Source organism: Lissotriton vulgaris, chromosome 2_2 (genome assembly GCF_964263255.1).
Source record: "Lissotriton vulgaris chromosome 2_2, aLisVul1.2, whole genome shotgun sequence".
Classification (NCBI taxonomy): domain Eukaryota; kingdom Metazoa; phylum Chordata; class Amphibia; order Caudata; family Salamandridae; genus Lissotriton; species Lissotriton vulgaris.
Genome location: NC_141688.1, coordinates 192232142 through 192251753, shown reverse-complemented (window position 1 = coordinate 192251753; position 19612 = coordinate 192232142). Strand labels below are relative to the sequence as shown.

At 40.6% G+C, this 19612-nt stretch overlaps 1 protein-coding gene across 10 annotated transcripts in view; it reads left to right on the top strand.

Annotated features, from left to right (window-relative positions):
* The window catches only part of NAV2 (neuron navigator 2), a 669134-nt gene extending 650652 nt beyond the window's left edge, over positions 1 to 18482 (top strand). For all 10 annotated transcript variants that reach the window (XM_086959512.1, XM_086959519.1, XM_086959517.1 and 7 more), the window contains 7 exons: positions 877 to 1112; positions 4689 to 4843; positions 6760 to 6831; positions 9266 to 9462; positions 10910 to 11028; positions 14552 to 14755; positions 16856 to 18482. In XM_086959512.1, the coding sequence (XP_086815638.1) occupies positions 877 to 1112; positions 4689 to 4843; positions 6760 to 6831; positions 9266 to 9462; positions 10910 to 11028; positions 14552 to 14755; positions 16856 to 16981 (1109 nt within the window). In that variant the 3' untranslated portion in view covers positions 16982 to 18482. The remainder of the gene's footprint in view (positions 1 to 876; positions 1113 to 4688; positions 4844 to 6759; positions 6832 to 9265; positions 9463 to 10909; positions 11029 to 14551; positions 14756 to 16855) is intronic.
* The last annotated feature ends 1130 nt before the right edge of the window (positions 18483 to 19612 follow it).

Below are 19612 nucleotides of genomic sequence, written 5' to 3'. Positions count from 1 at the left end.
AGCTTTGGGTGACACCTCACAAGTCAGCTAATTTCTGCAGGATGGTCACTAGCTCACTGCAGTAACCTAAAACACATTGTGGCTGCTCTGCTTTAGGTTTCCTTTTTACCGAATGTAGTGAGGTGAGGGACTTTGTCTCCTAAACGTTTGTCTTTCTGTTAACCAGTTCTGCATGTGGAGTAAATTAGATTTTTGCCAAAGGATGTCTTTAGGCTAGGACTGTCTGTTAATAATACATGATTGTTAGATTAATAGCATGATCATTAAAAGGTCCCATCTGCTGTCTTCAGTTCTCACTTCGCTCAAGATAAGAATTTTTTTGACTCTACAAGCTTCAAGATTGCCCACGTCCAGTTTGGGGTTCTCTTTTCTGAGATGAGGTGGCAGGATAAAAAAAAAATTGGACCTTTGCACGAAAAAAGCTGGAGCTTTCTAATTAAGGCGTGTATAGTTGGGTCTTGATATGTTGTTATCGTTCTTGTTTTTTTCAACTCTGGGTTGTAAACTTAGAAGTCATTCTTAATCTTGTATACGACCCATTTCTCTGACGCCTGCGGATTGCTAAGCTGTGGGGAATTTCATTTATTTAAAAAGTGAGCTATTACTTAAAGTATACAACCAGTGCTTCTAATAAACCAGTTGCTGTAAATTAAGTCTTGGGAAGTAAGTGAATTATTTTGAAAGTATGTGTCTTTTGTAAGAGCATCATTCTGGCTGAGGGGGGCTTGCGACTCCTAAGTAAACTAGGACAAACTCTAGTTCTTCCCCCTCCCCCAACAGTTCATATTTAGTAAATGGAAGTGTTTCTCTGTCTCATAGAATTGTTCGATAGTACTATATCTTGGTTACTAATGTTTCATTTTCTTTTCCGTGCAGGGCTTGCTGAAAACAGTTTGGATTCGCTTGTGTTTGAGACTCTTATCCCAAAACCGATACTGCAGCGATACGTCTCTCTCCTGACCGAGCACAGGCGGATAATTTTGTCGGGGCCGAGCGGCACAGGAAAAACATACCTGGCAAATCGATTATCCGAATATATGGTGGTGAAGGAAGGGAGGGAACTGGCCGATGGTGCCATTGCTACCTTTAATGTGGACCATAAATCTAGCAAGGTAAGACAAAAAAGTTTTCTTTTATTGGTATATTTATTTTGTTGTTTCTTGAGAGCTCTCACTCTACCAAGCAGCAGTTTTCTGAGCACCATCATGGAGGACTGAAGCAGGATGAGTTCAGTGTCGGTCAGTTCGCAGTGAGAAAGGACATCATGGTCCATCCCCCAGAGACCCTGGGCCACAAGCTTCATGAAAGAGGAGAACATTTCTGTGTTTGTAGGATTATAGGTTTTGTATATGCTTCGAAAATAAATGCATGTCTGTCAGAGGAAAAAAAAAAATTACTTCGCACTGACTTGGAGCGTGGATAATACATGTGTAGCAAAAGCGATGTAAGCCATCAACTAGACACATTAAATGGGGAGAAGAATGAATCACCCTTACTTTTTGGGAAAGCGGACATATAAGTGGTATTTGCCCTTAATCTTTGTAGACCGTGATGCCAGAATGCATAGATAATTTAGAAAAAATGCTAATCTCAGGCTCAAAAAGACTTTGCCATAAATATGTTATCAGTCTGCAGTGTACCCGGGAAAGTCTACGTCAGTTATTGGCAAAGAGAGAGGCATACTTGAATTTTAACAATCTAGTCTAAAAATTGAAGAGCTCTAGTCGACCAATTGGTGACCTATTCCGTTTCAGACTTTACAGTCCTTGAACAATAGATAACCACCTTTCTGTGCATTTGAGGTCCTGAAATAACAATAATTTGTAAGTCCTCTCCACTCTGTGTATTTCAAGGTCATCAAGTAATATGTAGGTAATATATGTTCTCTTTTTCCATGCTTTTGAAGGTCATGGAAAGATATTGTAGTTGATCTGATTAAATTGAGTTTCAAGGTCGTGAGAAATTAAGTAAATGTTTTCATGGTTATGAAATAACATGTATATAATATCTTTCTGTCCATTTCAAGATCCTGAAATAACATGTAGAGGATCGCTTGTCCACGCATTTCTTGGACAACTAGTGTTGCATCACGTGTTTGGCCCAGGTCTATCTCATAAAGTTGTATCTTCAAAATGCCTAGAAACGTTTATGTCCACAGTATGTCCATGTAACCTCTGTTCTATTATTATCAGACCATTGATGGCGATTCTCTGTTTGATGAACAGGTTTATCGCCATTCTTAATAACACCGTGCAAATCACCAATATGAAATGGAAAACAAATGCCCTAAGTGGACTATACGAATATTAGCTCCATGTAGTGTACACCAATTGAAATGATCATTGGACAGAGAGTATGTGGTCCCTGTTTATGGATATTGTCATATTCTTGGTGAATGGCTTCAAATGACTTGAAAAAAGGTTCTTAGTTGATCATTTCTATCGGATTGTGTGTTGGAATGCTGCATCACAGATGATTTTCTGTCTAGAAATCGTACAATAAATATTTTCCTTTCATATTGGTCATCCGAATATCATAGTAAAGCGCATTGATCTTCTCTAAGCAGTATGAGATCAAGGCCTGTTTTGTATGGTAGTCCGATGTGAATCGCTGAAGGGAAAGATACATCATAGGAATAGTTTACGCTAATTTATGTCTGAAAAGAGTATCTGGCATCCATCGTCAAAAACACCTCCGCTGACCATAACGATCTTAACAACCTACGTCCCGTCTCTAACCTACCTTTCCTCTCAAAAGCTCTGGAAAAATGTGTCCTGACCCAATTAGATAACCATATCACCTCATTCTCTTAGACATATTCCAATCTGGTTTCAGAAAAGGATACAGTACTGAAACGGCCATGCTCAATATTACAGATGACATCCATCGCTCCTTAGACAAAGGTGATTCCTCTCTATTAATCCTCCTTGACCTCTCGGCTGCCTATGATACTGTCCATCATCCCACCCTCCTTAACACCTTCGAAGTTCGCTTCGGTCTCGGGCACCGTACTCAAACGGTTCTCCTCATTCCTTCAAAATAGATCCCAACAAATTAAGCTCAGCCACTGCCTCTCCAAACCCCATCCTGTCTCACTTGGTGTTCTACAAGGCTCCATCCTCTCCCCTATTTTATTTAACCCATTCATGGAACCTCTCACCCTCATCCTTAAACAAGCAAAATATGCTACCACCTCTATGCGGATGACACCCAGCTATACTACTGGATTACATCTCACAATGACATCCTTCACCTCAACGAGACCCTGATTAAAATCCGAGCCTGGTTCCATCTTAATCATCTCAAACTAAACCCCCAAAAAACTGAAATCATCCTTTTTACTCCTAAAAACAACTCCCTCCTCATTCACCTCTGGATCAAGGATATTACAGCTCTCAACTGCCCCCCCCCCTCGAATACTGTCAAATCCCTAGGCATCAGCATTGACTATAACATGAATCTCATACCACACATCAAAAATGCCGCCAAAGGTGCCCTCTTCACCCTCCACCACCTCAAAAAACTCAAACTTTTCATACCAGCAGACGACTTTAAAACTGTTGTTCAATCGCTTGTCCTTTCTCGTATTGACTATGGTAACGCCACACTCGCTGGCACCCCTAAAGCCCACCTAGCACCGCTCAAATCTGTCCTCAAACTTGCCGCCAGACTTATCTCCGATTGTAAAAAAATTCGACCACATCTCTCCAGTCCTAAAAAACCTCAATTGGCTCCCAATAGAAGGTAGATCCACCTACAAGATTGCATGTATCACGCACAAAGCCCTTCACCTAAGCACCCCCTCCTACCTGGCTGAGAAACTGCAAAAAGCTGGATGCTCCAGGTCCCTTAGGAGCACCAACTCCCATGTCCTAATCCCTTCCAGACTCAAGCACAAAAAAAACCAATCGCGTGCTTTTTCTGGGAACGCCCCCACGATCTGGAACTCTCTCCCCAAAAATCTTCGATGCAACCCCTCCTACCCTCTCTTCAAAAAAAGACTGAAAATACTCCTTCACAACAAATATTGGGGAACCTAACCGCACTGATGTCTGACTCTCTACACTCCTTGCTCCCTGATTCTCGCCTCCTCCTCAACCCCTTCCCCGCATCTCATTCTGCCTCTCCCCTTTTCTTCTCTCCCTTCTCCCTCTGAACTTCGACACCCCCACACCCTATTGATCTCCATCACCCTTAAACACCCAGCACATTCTATTACCCTATTTTATGCAATTCATGTTTTAATGCACATTGTTTTACTTTATTGTAATTGTTCACCTATCTTGTAAAGCGCTCTGATACCCCCGGGTCCAGTAGCGCTATATAAAACCTTGGAAATAAATAAATAAAATAAAGAAGGCGTCTTCATACCTGGTGCCCGTAGCAAAACGCAGCAACCACAGTTCCTCAGTTTTTCAAAAGTTCTGTTGACTCCTAATAGTCTGTAACAATCAGAGCCTTTTTGATCCCGCTCCAAAACGATGAAACATTTCCAAGGTACTGAGGGTTGCTTGACCTTCCACAGGGGGGACAACATTTGGTGGATTTTTCTGTTTCATCATTTTGGTGTCTGTGTCCTTACTAATCAAACAATCTACACAACCTTAAAAGATCTTAATCTGAACAGGCCAGATTTTGGGTTTTGCTAAATCAGTGTGTTTTAATACATGCATGTCTTTGTTTTCCAGGAGCTACGCCAGTACCTATCCAACCTTGCTGATCAGTGCAACAGTGAACATAATGTCGTAGATATGCCGCTCATCATCATTCTCGACAATTTACATCATATCAGCTCTTTAGGGGAGATTTTCAATGGGCTTTTGAGCTGCAAATATCACAAATGGTAAAGATTCATTTAAGGCCATATTCTATACAGATGTGTCCAAATGTTACTTTCCTACCATTTTGTTATGCTGCTAAATACATAATAATTTTGCAAGATTTTTCTTTGAATGTGTTGCAATTATTTTTAATTAATGACTTTTTCTTTATTTAGTAAAATATAAAAATTGTAGTTTTATTTTTACTTGTTTTATATCTTTTCAAAACATCTGAATGTTTTGCGCTATGCATATCAAACGGGTATCGGTGAAATATGAACTGCACGCATGTACATAAGAATTGTACGTTGAAGACAACTATAGTTTCTCAGAATGACAATAAAATAGATTGCAATGGAAATCGTAGCCAACACAGTAAAACAAAATGTAGAAACCCACATTGTTGTATTGGGATTACTGATATAGCAAATTTGAATCGAGAATTAAGAATTACCAAGATTTTAGATATATTGGAATGCTTCAGGAGTGGCTTAACGAGTAGAAAAAGGAAGGAAGTTGTTTTGGCTCTTCCTGTAGAGTATCTTGTCCATGTTCTTAGGGCTTAATCTCCAGAAGTACAGTACCAGGTTAGAGATTCCAGAGAAGAACTACAGAGATGCTAGGAAAGGGTAGTATAGTCCGTAAGAGTTGCTTAAGATATTTGTATAGCAGAAGAACTGAGAGAGTACGAGACATGCATATTCCATCTGAGGGAGTGGTAAAATTATTCTTGTGAGCAAGTCGGAGGATCTTATTCTTCATTAACAAAAAGATGGTGTTTGCTTGGAACGGCTTCGTGCGGGATCCAAGCATTAACCGACTCGGGGAACATGTTTTCTTACTTAGATCCAAGCTTCAGAACGAGATCTTAACGTGTAACACATTTTGAGAGTATTAAGGGTAGTCCAAAAACTGGCCTGCTTTGAATATTTCTATGCTTCTCTGACACATATAACTGATGGGCATTGATATATCAATGTTTTTCTCCCTCTCATGGTCAGGTCTTGAAAAAGATAAACTTCCTTTTGATTTTTGCTTAAAAAAAAAGTTATTGTTTTTAACGTTCATAAAAACGATTGAAAATGAACTCGTATATATAGTTAAAGTACATAAATAGTATCTGTAAATAACTTAACAGGCCAAACAAGCCATCTCTTTTATCCTTTCTTGCAATATTGCAGTGATTTTGGGGCAACAGTACATTTTTCGAGGCAGCCTGTAATGGTAACACCAGCTATCCATAGTGCATGTTGATAGTGGGAGGGTCAGTGCGCTGCCCAAAATCAAGCATAGATTTATGCTGAGTGTCCTTTTGAAGGCAAAGGCGACCGGAGCTAATCTACAGTGCAAAACGGGACTGGGTGGTTATATATGTGTGTGTACCCACTCCAGTGTGAGAAGGAGTGATGCCAGGAGGATACATCCATGTAAATAAGGCACATCTGCAGTGATGCATTCATAATGACGCATTGCTAAACCCGATGAGCCATCTGGACGTATTTCAAGTGATGCGGATATAAAAAGGCTACCTGCCCAAAATCCCTGTTGTCTTCTAGACAGATACCGATGATGTTGTCCTTTATTTAGAGGCCACTCTACTATTTCACAGTCTGCCCCTTGGTTAGAAGATTTCCATGTTCACCTGCTATTACACAAATGCTTAAAAGATGGTTATAAAATCAGTGATCCTACAGTGACAAACCCCTAGTATTGCATAGTTGAATTCCGAAAGACCAGGGGAGGTGAAGCTAGAGATAAAGGTAACACGCAAGTTTTACTAAAGTAGATAAAACGGTGGAAAGACTTTGGGGGGGGGGGGGGGGGGGGGGTAAAAGATAGAAGCCAAAGATCAAGGTGAAACACACAATCTAGTGATGGAGGTTAATTTCTGATTTCATTTTAAATTGTTCAATAGAAATGACGTTTCTGTTCCCCACAGCCCCTATATTATCGGTACGATGAATCAAGCCACGTCCTCAACACCTAACCTTCAACTTCATCACAATTTCAGGTATGTGCTCCCCAATAATACATTAAAAAACTCAGCACATTTCCTGATAATGCTACGTAATAAAAAAAAAAAAGTTGATGCTGTATTTTGCGTGTTCATGTGCATCCCGTCTGATATGCTGATAACACCGGTATTGATCATTTATACTAATACTGAAATTATGTTTCCTAGGGCCAAGTTATTTTATTTGACTGTAAGCTTTAATCAAATTCGGAGGTTTTGAGTTATTTCTTTTAAGTAAAGCACAGGGTTACATGTGGTAACTTGATTTCAGTTCAAAAGTGATAGTTCATTATAACAAATGCACTGGTGGTAGTACATCATTACGAATACACCAGTGTTATTATATTATTACCAATGCACCAGTGGTATTACATCATTACAAATGCACCAGTGGTAGTACATCATTACAAATGTACCAGTGGTAGTACATCATTACAAATGCACCAGTGGTAGTACATCATTACAAATGCACCAGTGGTAGTACATCATTACAAATGCACCAGTGGTAGTACATCTTTACAAATGCACCAGTGGTAGTACAGTATTACAAATGCACCAGTGGTAGTACAGTATTACAAATGCACCAGTGGTAGTACATCATTACAAATGCACCAGTGGTAGCACAGTATTAGAAATGCACCAGTGGTAGTACATCATTACAAATGCACCAGTGGTAGTACATCATTACAAATGCACCAGTGGTAGTACATCATTACAAATGCACCAGTGGTAGTACATCATTACAAATGCACCAGTGGTAGTACATCATTACAAATGCACCAGTGGTAGTACATCATTACAAATGCACCAGTGGTAGTACATCATTACAAATGCACCAGTGATAGTACATCATTACAAATGCACCAGTGGTAGTACATCATTACAAATGCACCAGTGGTAGTACATCATTACAAATGCACCAGTGGTAGTACATCATTACAAATGCACCAGTGGTAGTACATCATTACAAATGCACCAGTGGTAGTACATCATTACGAATACACCAGTGTTATTATATTATTACAAATGCACCAGTGGTAGTACAGTATTACAAATACACTAATAGTGGTACATTATTACAACTACACCATTGGTGGTACACAATTACAAATACACCAGTGGCAGTACAACATGACACATATAGCAGTGCTAGTACATTATTACAAATACACCAATAATAGTACATTATTACAAATGCACCAGTGGTAGTACATTATTACAAACACACCAGTGGTAGTCCATTGTTACAAATACACCTGTGGCAGAACATCGTGGCAAATGCTCCAGTAGTAGTACATAATTACAAATATACCTGTGGCAGTACATTATTATAAATACATCAGTGGTAGTACATTACAAATACATCCGTGGTAGTACATTATTACAGATACACCAGTGGTAGTACATTATTAAAAATACACCAGTGGCAGTACATTATTACAAATACACCAGTGGTAGTACATTATTGCGAATACATTATTACAGAAAATATTTTTCATTCTTGGAATGAAAAGGTAGGAGGTTAGAACTCCCAGCAGTAGTGCTACAGCACAGGCCCGTGGTAAGGACTCCAACGCTGGACACACCCATCTTGGTCACTGTTGCAGGCAAATATTTTTGTTGGTAAATATATGGGCCCCAGGTGGAAATTGTGGATGCTGATAAATGTTCTAATAGGGGGAAGTATTTCATCGCTCTTAGAAGTACTTTTGAGTTCTAGTCAGCTGTTCGTGCATGTTTCATAATTATCCGCACTCAAGGCTGGGACGAAATAGCGTCTTATGTATGACATATGTTTCTGAGATACCTGGTAAGAGAGCATTATGCTGTTTTCATCCAGTATCAAGTGACCCATAACAAACTGGGCTAGAGAGAGAGAAGAGCTTATAAAACATGCATAAGCTTTACACATGTGTGTGGATGCCTTTATGGCAGTAACTAAATGCTCTGTTTCTGGTGATCGCAATATGTTCTGCAACAATCGAAATTGCCTTATTTTATCTCTGTTCTATCCCATTAACAATGCTATTTTATGAAATAACAAATACAAATGTGTATATTTGTGATTCTAAGTGTTGCAATAAAGAAACAATTATGTATCTCACTCAACTAAGCGACAGAAGATGAGTTTGTTAGTACATTTGTGATCCTAATGAAGGTGTTATGCAGAAAGTTTCTCATTCATTTCTACCTTACGGCAATTCTAAGAATTTATGTACCTCTAACATGAAGCATTAGGTTGCCCCTGCGACCAGCATGTATAGTGAAAACCCATTGCACTGGACTTGGCTTCAATTAGCGATGCGTAGTTCTGACCATTTCTTAACTGATCCCGCTGTGTTAGTTCTGAGTTTCTGCTCATCTGATAAAGTAAAGAGTTATATCTTTGATAATACAGAATTGATGAGCAATGGTGTGGCTTCTCCTACAGGTGGGTGCTGTGTGCCAACCACACAGAACCCGTAAAGGGCTTCCTCGGCCGCTACCTCCGTAGAAAACTCATTGAGAAGGAAATTACAAGCAGAACGCGAAATGCTGAGCTGATCAAAATCATCGAATGGATTCCCAAAGTATGGCAGCATCTCAACAGGTTCCTGGAGGCCCACAGCTCCTCAGATGTTACCATTGGTAAGTCTGCCCAAACACTGTTGTATTGTTAAATATACACCATTTACTAAGTATACTACTGGCATTAGTTCCTGTGAAAGAAACTGTGCCGGTAATAAAAAACTGTACACTCTAAACTTTATAATCTGCAAATAACCAGCAAAGGAAATAATTTAGTTCAGAAGTTATATTTGAAGACCGCTAGAGCATAACTTTTAGAAACGTTCCATAAATATTGTATTATTCTTTCTGTAATCAAAACACATTTGGATGGTTAGGATTTTTATAACCTACAACTTTTTAGCTTGACCAGCGCAGTTTGAAACGAGTTAGTTCTGAGTAAAAGGGTGAATGGTGTTGCAGTGCACTGGAAGTTTGGATTCCTTTACTGGGAAGGTGCAAACTTACATTAACTGGGAGATTTCTGAGCTTTGGGTCGGTGTCTGCGTGCAGGGCGGAGGCACTTGCTTTTCTAATCGAGCTCCTGTTCTGCAGTTTCTACAGATCTTTCTTTGTTTTTCATCAATTTGGTTTCAGTTCTACTCAGATCTGGAAATTCATAGATTTAAATCAAGGCAATGTTTCTGTGTAGCCTGTTGCATGTCTTCGTCCACGTGTCCGTAATGATCTGAAACCCTCTTTGGTGAATTTGTGGTAAGATGGCCTTGTTGGCTCAGAGTACCTAATATAGGGTCATCCACACTTACCTGCAACACCCACGATGAGCAGGGTGTGTAATTTCCATGGTATTCATTTATAGAGCACTTGTGTCAGTGCATTAGATCATAGGTCCTGGAATGGTTATGTTTAAGTTTTTGTAGGTGCCCTATCAGATGAATGAGGTCCAACAATGACAGCATTGCATACGTTGACAATCTGCTTAGCACATATAGTTACAATTATATCGCTGCATTTTGAGTCTGGCAATGTTTTGGTTACTAGCTGTAACTGGGATCAGAATTCTGTTCTCCAAGTTCTGAGAGCAACTTTGCCACTAGCACACACCCACTAGCACACACCCGCTAGCACAGGTCAGTGCTTCGCACCTTCAAGTGTAATACGCATTTGTGCTCCAGCAGACAGAGTGTAGCCCGAGTTCAACAAATAAACCAACTTACATTGAGGATATGTTCTGTTAAATGCAGTGTTGAGACTTGTGGATTCGAAAAGGAATGTGACACTTTTCCTGTGAATTTATAGGTGTTTTTCTTTCATAAATTAAAGTTGCATTGGAACAGTGTTTTTCTAACTTCCAGCAAGTATTGATGTAGTTCGACAAGTGCATTAATTGTTTGTTAACGTACTCGCTGATCTATTCGCTCATGTGAAGAACAGGAATGAGCAATGCATTATCAGCACTAGCATCATTCATGTTCCAAGTAGACTATGTTGAAGTTAGTTAACTTCCACTTAAAGATTGATGGCGTGACCCGGTTCATACAAATACTTGTTTTTCTCTTTTTTGTAGGCCCTCGTCTCTTCCTCTCCTGCCCAATAGAGGTGGATGGCTCCAGGGTCTGGTTTACAGATTTGTGGAACTACTCAGTTATTCCATATCTTCTGGAGGCAGTGCGCGAAGGACTGCAGGTGAGCGGCTGGCCTACGAAGAATGGGTGGCTTCATATGGATGTGAAGGGTCAAATGGCTTTGCAAGTATTTGGAGGGCTTTAAATACGTTACGGTTTAGTTCTCTGCATCATACCAGGGGCTGAGAATGTGGGATGCAGCAAACCGAATGAGGTAGTACCTGCTTCCTTGTTACTACCGTTCAAGTCCTCAGTTGGGATGTGACTGTTCTGTCATTAAAGCTTCATCTCACTAACTAAGCACCACAGAGCTCTGCGGTGTTGTGTGTTATGGAGTCACTGCCGCTCTCTCAGACTGAATATTAGCAGCTTTGGCAACATCCACACAACCAACCTCAGCGAGAAAGCTTAGATGGCTTGCATGCCGTCTGCTGTAGCTCACATTTGGATTCATGGATACTTCAATGAAAAGTTGTTGCTGTTTACAACCCACAGTTCAAGGTTGACAGTTTACCTAGAATTTCCACCTTCTGCTTCCTGCTGTAGGGCAGACTTACCCCAGTCCCCAGCCATCGTCACTTCTTCCCTACTAATGCACCCTTTTCCTCTCCCAAGCTCCCCTAAGTTGAGTTACCGTTGTGTACTTGTCTCCATCCATCAGCTGGAATTCGGATTCTTACTGAATCAGAAACTGGTGTGCCTTACCTGGCAGCAAGACTAGTGCCAAGTCCTTCAATTCCATTGTGAGGCAGTCGCAGTGTAAGTCCGCTCAGGGCCTGCTTTAGGGCGGTGCGACTGGTATGGTCGCACTGGGTGTTTACCTGTAAGGGGGGCACTGACCGGGTCATATGACGGAACAACGCATGAAAATACTTTGCATACCTTTACATCACATTTTCTACCCTGCATTTTTTTACAATGCATATACTTTTACAACATATGCCTTTACCACGTAGTGTGTGTTGTGTGTGTGTGTGTGTATATATATATATATGTATATATATATATATATATGTATATATATATATATATATATATATATATATATATATATATATATATATATATATATATATAAAACAGCAGACTCCCAACTGCTATGGTCGCAGTATTTGGCGAGCGCAGACCTCGAAACAACTCCTTAATCTTCAACAAGCAATAGATGAGCCAGACACCAACGTTGTTAGTTGTTGCAGTGCATTTAATTAGCAGTGGAAAGTGCAGAGCAAGTGCCCTCCATGACGCGTTTCGCCCCGCGGACGGGGCTTGGTCACATGACGCGCCAGGAGTGGGCGATGGGTTAAATAAAATTAAAAGCCCAAACACCTAAAGAAACAGGTTGTAAGGGTAAAATAACGACATCAATTGGCAATATAATATGTTAGATGATCGATACATAAACAAACAATTTCCACAAATTAATGAAAAGTTTGCAACAAAATTAGAGCATATATATATATATATATTTATTTCAATAATATCCAAGTTTAAACGCACGCTCAGAAGCAAGATGGTACACAGTGTCGCTTTATTGCTGTAACGCGTTTCGGAAGCTTTTGCTCCCTTGCTCACACAAAAGCTTCCGAAACGCGTAACAGCAATAAAGCGACACTGTGTACCATCTTGCTTCTGAGCGTGCGTTTAAACTTGGATATTATTGAAATTGATTGACTGGCGGGGCTCAGCCAGTGCAAACGCGCCACCAGACTACGGGAGGTTCCCCCGTAAACGGATATATATATATATATATATATATATATATTCTCCAATCCTGCTTTCATGAAACCAGGTCTGACACATGCTCGGGTTGCCAAACAGAAATTTAATATCTCCGGTGCACAATTGCCATTCAACGCAATGTCCACAATTACAGCGTCTCTATATATAAATTATGTATAAACAATATATTTGTGGGGGTAGACTCCACCCCCAAACCTCGCCCCCCCCCACCCCTGAATTCACCTTAACTGCGCGGTTAAGGCATACATTTTAAAGGCACAACATTTTTAAAACCTTGTTGTAAAGTCTGTTTCCCCACTGACCGCAGGGAAGGCGCTGTGTTTAGAAATAACCTACCATATAAAAACACCTTCATCAGAGTTCTTGTGCGTCCAGTGTACAGGCAGCAATAAAAATGTCAAGAGAATTCTTGTGATTAATGTTCCTGCTAGAGAGAGAGATGGATGTTTGTTGAGTGCCAGTCTTGACTCACCACACCGTAGCGCAGAGGGTTAATATGCCTGCTTCAAGGAACAGATCTGTATTTTAAGTGAATGGCTGAGTGATTAGTGAAGCCAGCCTTTACCATAGCTTTAAAACAGATTAAATGTATGTGAGAGAGGGGCTAAGGCGAGTTGAGGGGCATTTTTGCTGGGTGGTAGTGAGGAGGGGGATGTCGAATGAAGTTATCGCACCGGGTGCCATCAGTACCAACGCCGGCACCGAAGCTTTAGACTCTACACTGAAACCTAACTCGAGGACATTGGGGATGACACAGTAGGCAAGGGCAGCTGAGCACAATAGATGAATGGTTAGAATGTCTTTTTACGAAGGTCTAATACGGATCGATGTGACTGAACATTAATTCAGATGTTCAGTTTAGCACCATGGAAACCAGTATTGAGTGTAAAATACATTGACCACTTACAGTGAATGCAGCAATACATGATGATGTGTAAGACTGGACACCTGGATGCTGTGGCCAATTAATGAAAAAACAAATCAGCGTTAATCTTTTATGGATTCACATGCTGTGCTTTAGTCTAGTCCATAAAACATTTTTTTAATGTCAGGATTCAACTTACTGTAGGGCTACAGCTACAAAGTGAGTTACTTTAAGGGGAGTCACAAAACTCCATGTTTACTAGTGGGTTTGCATCAAAGTAGTATGTTTTCAGGCATACTCCTTCCTCCTAACACATGTCGAATGCAGAGTGGCTAATCCTTGTTAGTAAATTGTGTTTGTGCAACAGTTCAGAAAACGTTCTTAATTCTCACCATGCTGCATTATATGCCCCATGGAAATCTTCACCCGCATAATGAACCATAAAAAATGGGGATGCACCACTCCCTTTCCAAATCTGGAATGGTATTTAAGTGTATTTCAGAGTGGGGAATGACCATGAAGAATTATTGTGAATACCCACAAAAGTTGTGATTCAACCACCCTGTGCGTAATTGCAACGCAAAATACAGTGTGGATAAGCTGACAGACGATTTTGCGTAGCTATGTCTTTTTTTGTATATCCACTGCAAAACATTCACCGTGTCCAGTTGATTATTATTTTTTTATCATGAATTATGGACTCAATTTTGTAGTGTGAATCTCCTCTAGATTCAGACTGTGCGATCTTTATTGAGGTAAAATGAGAAATATTTACCACTTATGCTCCCGTTGCCAAAAGCCCTAAACACCTCTGCTTAGACTTGGGCTGCAAACAAACTACAGATTTCTTCCAATATGCTGTACATGTGTTTGATATATCTGAGCTCAGTGGTGTCTCTTTGTATGTTATCATATGATTATGGTTTGTCTTAAGATACCAGATAAATGGCATTATTTAATCTTAATTTTTTCCCCAAAGTTATACGGAAGGAGAGCACCATGGGAAGACCCTGCCAAGTGGGTGATGGACACTTACCCATGGTCTGTCACGCTGCAACAGCACGAGTGGCCTCCTTTACTGCAGCTGCGACCCGAAGATGTGGGTTTTGATGGGTACTCTGTGCCACGCGAAGGAACGTCCAGCAAACAGGCTCCTCCGAGTGACGTAGAAGGGGATCCTCTGGTAAGTTTTCATAAATCTAGAAACGTTTTAGCTGGCCTTAAAGGTAAAAACACATATGATAGTCTATATTTTTCTTCAGTGGTGTCAAAAATCCCTGAGGTAAGATCAGCCTGTTTAACTTTCACTGTTCTACAATCGCATTTATGGAGTCTCCTTTATTGTCACGAAATGCACGTGCAGTATGTTTGCAAAGCATTGCAGTGGGACGGAATTAACTTGCTGGGTGTGGTCTGCTGAACTTGGGGGACATAGGACCCAGACGTGTGTCCCATGCTCTCTGTGCCACATGATTCATGAGCTCCAATCATAGTGGAGCCGGTCTTGGACAGTTTGTTTTCTGGTTCAGGAAGCACATGGCCTAGTCTGTTTCTATTGGAGCAAGATCAAGACTGATTTGCATATGACTGAGTGCAAACTGAGGCGGCATAGTGGGCTAACTAGAGCGATTGCCAGTAGTTAAACTGATTGCAAACATACTCCCATTACCTTTTTTTGTGTTTTATTAGAGTCCCCGGCAAAGGGACTGCACGCGCACCTGAGCTGCTGAAGGACTAATGTGCTCTGAGCATACTGCTCCGTCAAAGCATTAGAACAGTTGGTAACATCCGACACATTTTAAATAATGAAAACAAAAATTGAGTTGCTGTGATTCAATACGTGTATTCCAAGCTCTTTAATTTCAAATTAAAAAATTGATGTCAAACAGATTGATGTCTGCATGTGTCTCAGTTGCCTTATGGAGTGGTACCTGGTCCACCTTCAAAGTTGATGGATCTCACAGGTTTTGTGTGCCGCTGGCCTCCACAATGATGAGAATCTCAATTAAAATCAGAGCCTTTTTAGCCGCGTTTTATATAGCGCAGAAAGTAGTCTCATGCCACTGGCAAATGAAATTCAGGTCCATGTTTGCAGAAACGAGGCCAGTCAGTTAAGCAGCCTACCGCTTTCATGTCCACGTGAATGCCTTAATTTTAGGTAACAAAAAAGATGTTGGAGTGGCCTGATTTACTTTTGAAACTGTCTTAAGTAATGCAGTTATCAGGCGTTTTCTAAAGAGCAAGTGGTACTTTCACGCATTTCTTCACTTTGTTCCATATTCGAGGGCCCTCAACTCTTGGAGCCCTTGATTCTAGGTCAGCAGATTGTGAAAAGATGTCTAGATTTTGGCTTTCAGCTCCGGGTACCTATAATAAAAGGCTGGTGCCTGTAGGTTCAGTTCATTATCAACCTTATATCTGTTCTTTATACCCTAAAAGCATGTTAAAACACAAAACATTTTGATTACATTGTCAAACATAATATTAGTTCAATGAAATACTTTAAAAAACGCGAGACAGCATTTGCTGATATGAGATTAGTTTAAAACAAGTAAAAGGAAAGTGTCCCCATGCACAGTCCATCACCAATTTGGGTGAGTGAAACAGGAGCCGCATAAAGTTTTTTCTAAAAGGATAAATATAGCAGCAGTCACATTTCTATTTAGAAAAAAAAGTGTAGTAATACAACTTTAAAAACACGTCAACCCTAGGGCCTTCAAGGGTCCGCATGTAAATGATCTAACCAAAAATAAGCAAAAGTACCTAACCAATTAGTGTCTGTAGCTATTTGGAATTTTTTGTGTTGTTGGGTGGGCAAAGACCACTTCAAGAGATCCTGTTGATCTTAGGTCAGCAGATTGTGATCTTCTCTTCCGGGTCATCCTCTGATATATTAAGGTACTAGTGTCTGTAATTATTCTGAATTATTAGTATCATTTTAGGTGGGCAAAGATAACTCCAAGAGATCTTCTTGAACTTTTGTCAGCAGATTGTGAAAAGATGTCTAGATTGTCTAATCCGGGTCAGGGTGTTTATAAAAAGGAGTTAGTGTGGGTAGAGGTATTCCGGATTATTTGTATTGTCTTAGGTGGTCAAAGTTCTCTCCAAGAGGGCTCCTGATCTTAGCTCAGCAGATTGTTGAGCGGTATTTAAGTCTTATCTTCCTGGTCAAGATATACATAGTAAGCCTCTAGTTTTGCAGGTATTCTGAAATTACTTGTGTTGTGTGTGGGGGTCAATGAAAGATGTGGTTTTAACATGTCATGCGCATTGTCCCTCTTAGATGAACATGTTGATGCGCCTGCAAGAAGCTGCCAACTACTCAAGCCCGCACAGTTACGACAGCGACTCCAACAGTAACAGCCACCACGACGACATCTTGGACTCTTCCTTGGAGTCAACGTTGTGACCTTTGCACTGACAAGACCGCTGCTCCTCTTCCTGTTTTTTTTGTAACCGTTCCTCAACTTTCTGGCGCCCCAGCGGAACTGAATACGGGCCATTGAAGAGCTAAACTCTATGCTGGGCTGGTTGCGCGTCCCAGCGAGGAGTACCACAGGAACCAGACACTTTATTTGAATTGCTCGTGAACGTGGGTGCAGGCAACCCAGCGATCAAATGTGTGTATGCGTGCGCGTGTGGGTATATTCTTTTTACAATAACATGAACTGCACTATTTCTTTTATATATTTAGTTTCCGGAGGTATCCTTGCCTAAAACACTGAAGATATGTAACAAGGAAAAAACACTTTGAGAGTTCTGAAAAAAATCAGTGGTGTGCCACATACTGTCCAGAAAGTTAGCATGCAATGTGGGTGGCGGGGAGGCATGTGAAATGCTGATCTACGCTGTTTTTAACCAAACTCCAAAATGGTTGCTGGACTTGACACACGCAGACTAACCTCAAATACACATTGGTGTGGTGCTATACTACTTGTCTTGTTCGTGAGGATTGAAAAATCAGGCTAGTGGAATAGGGATATCAAGTAAAAAAATACATCGAAAACTAACCCGAGTATTAGGGCTGGCTATTAAAATGCGTAATTTCGGGTCAATTTGCAATGAATAAGTTGAATTCCGCTTCACTGTGCTGCAAATACGACATTGTTTTTAAATTTGTTATTTTATCCTAAAATGTGATTTGGCATTTGGTACTCTTTTTCTCGAATATTCTCTCCGTATGCAAGGAAAAAGTTTGGATTATTTACATTTTTGCTAAAAAATCCTTTATTGAGACTCAGCTGCAACCCAGTTGGTGTGCAGAGAAGAGGCTTTCCTGAGCTCACAGCTAAATGCACTGACCAATAGGTGCTCTCTGGCTGTGTACTAGCCAGAATCTGGTCTGCCATGTTTTGTTCTTTTAACAAGCACATGCAAGATTTCAGAGGAAATACTTGTACCTGTCGGGAGAGAAAACAGCAGTTTACAAAGAACTGCCCTTATGTTTTGCAGGAGTGAATGCATAATGTGTAAAATAAATCTGTTACCCACTGCTGTGCCTCCTCCCCAAACCACAGTCCTGAACATTATGCGTCCACGCCTTATCAAACATTCTATTTTTTTGGTGCTGACTCAAAGTAATGCCTTACTTGTTTTAGACAATTTGTGTTGATGACATATATTGCTGTGTTGTAATGTGGTTTTGCAAATGGGGCTAAAAGGTCATCTCTGAAAATATGCATCAGATGCTGTGAATCTCCATTGTTTGACATTTCAGATTGTGTTTGTTGTCATCATGACAAGAAGAGAAGTTTCAGCTTCATTTCTCTCTCACAGACAATATTGTTACTGGACTGTTCTTAACCTCTCCTCTGGTGAAAGAAAGTTGAGACTCATTTTCAAAGGAGAACACCATTACAATTTTGACAGGTGCACAATCTACATTAAAACACTTTTGAATCGTTGTGGCTAAGTTAGAATGCAGACATCTTATTTTGTTTTATGGTGGGGGGGGGGGGGGGGGGGGGGGGGGGGAGGAAACATCCGGTATCCTCAGTCTCAAACGTGGAGAAAGACTGCCGCCCAGTGGATAGTATTTGTAAATATGTCAAAGCGTTACAGCACTGAAGCCAAAGATGCATGTATGGTCCTCCCATGCGCCATTATCCATAATATGCGTTCCTCATCCCAAGTCTTATTTTTCTATGGCTAACCAAGATTTGGGTATGAAGAGGCCTTTTTTATTTCCTCTTTCTTAATCCCATGGACTTCTTAATTGAAGGGTGTTTTTCTGATTTTTCTAGTCTTATCAGTACCGATTTTGCGGCTTACTTTAACTACATCGGTTGCCTGCTCACAACTACTCTGTTCTATTTGCAGGCTGGAATCTCCTCTCAGCGGAACTAGACTTGAGGGATAAAGGTTAGGTCTCTTCAAACAAATCCACTTGTCACCTTCTAAGACAGTGGAAACAAAGGACCTAGGTGCAGTGTACCGAGGAGGGCTTTGTCTGTGGTACCTTGGAACAGGGCTCAGCCTCCTTTCCGGGTGAATGCCGGTACTGGGTCAAATTCTCTCCCCATCTTAGTATGACTGAGCCGGAGATGGTGCCCGTGGTCTTGGGATAAGCACATCCCTTGGCTTACCCTTCATTATTCCTCAGCTCTTCTGTTTTCATGGTCACATTTATTTGATTTCCAAGTAAACTTCTGGTTTCTTTTCGTACAAGTCCACATTGATGGATTTTCACTGGTCACTGGATCGTCCTGTTCACTCCACGTCTCGTGATCAGACACATACACACATTGTGTAATCCAAGAGTAGCAGGTTTCGTGCCCTTCCACAGTCCGTAATCCACTGTCCCCCCTCCACCACCTCTAGATAACCACCTATTCAAACAAGCATTTGCAATGCAATAGGTCTCGCATTTTCGTAACTTTGACCTATTGCCTTTTATTATTGCAGGTTTTTTAAACTCCTAAATAAAAGGCATTGTCATTTACAATGTAAAAAGCCAAAATCTTGTGAATGCGAGACCTATTACATTGCAAATGTTTGTTTGTTTCTGCACTGCTCCGAGTGCTGTGTGATCGGGATTGCA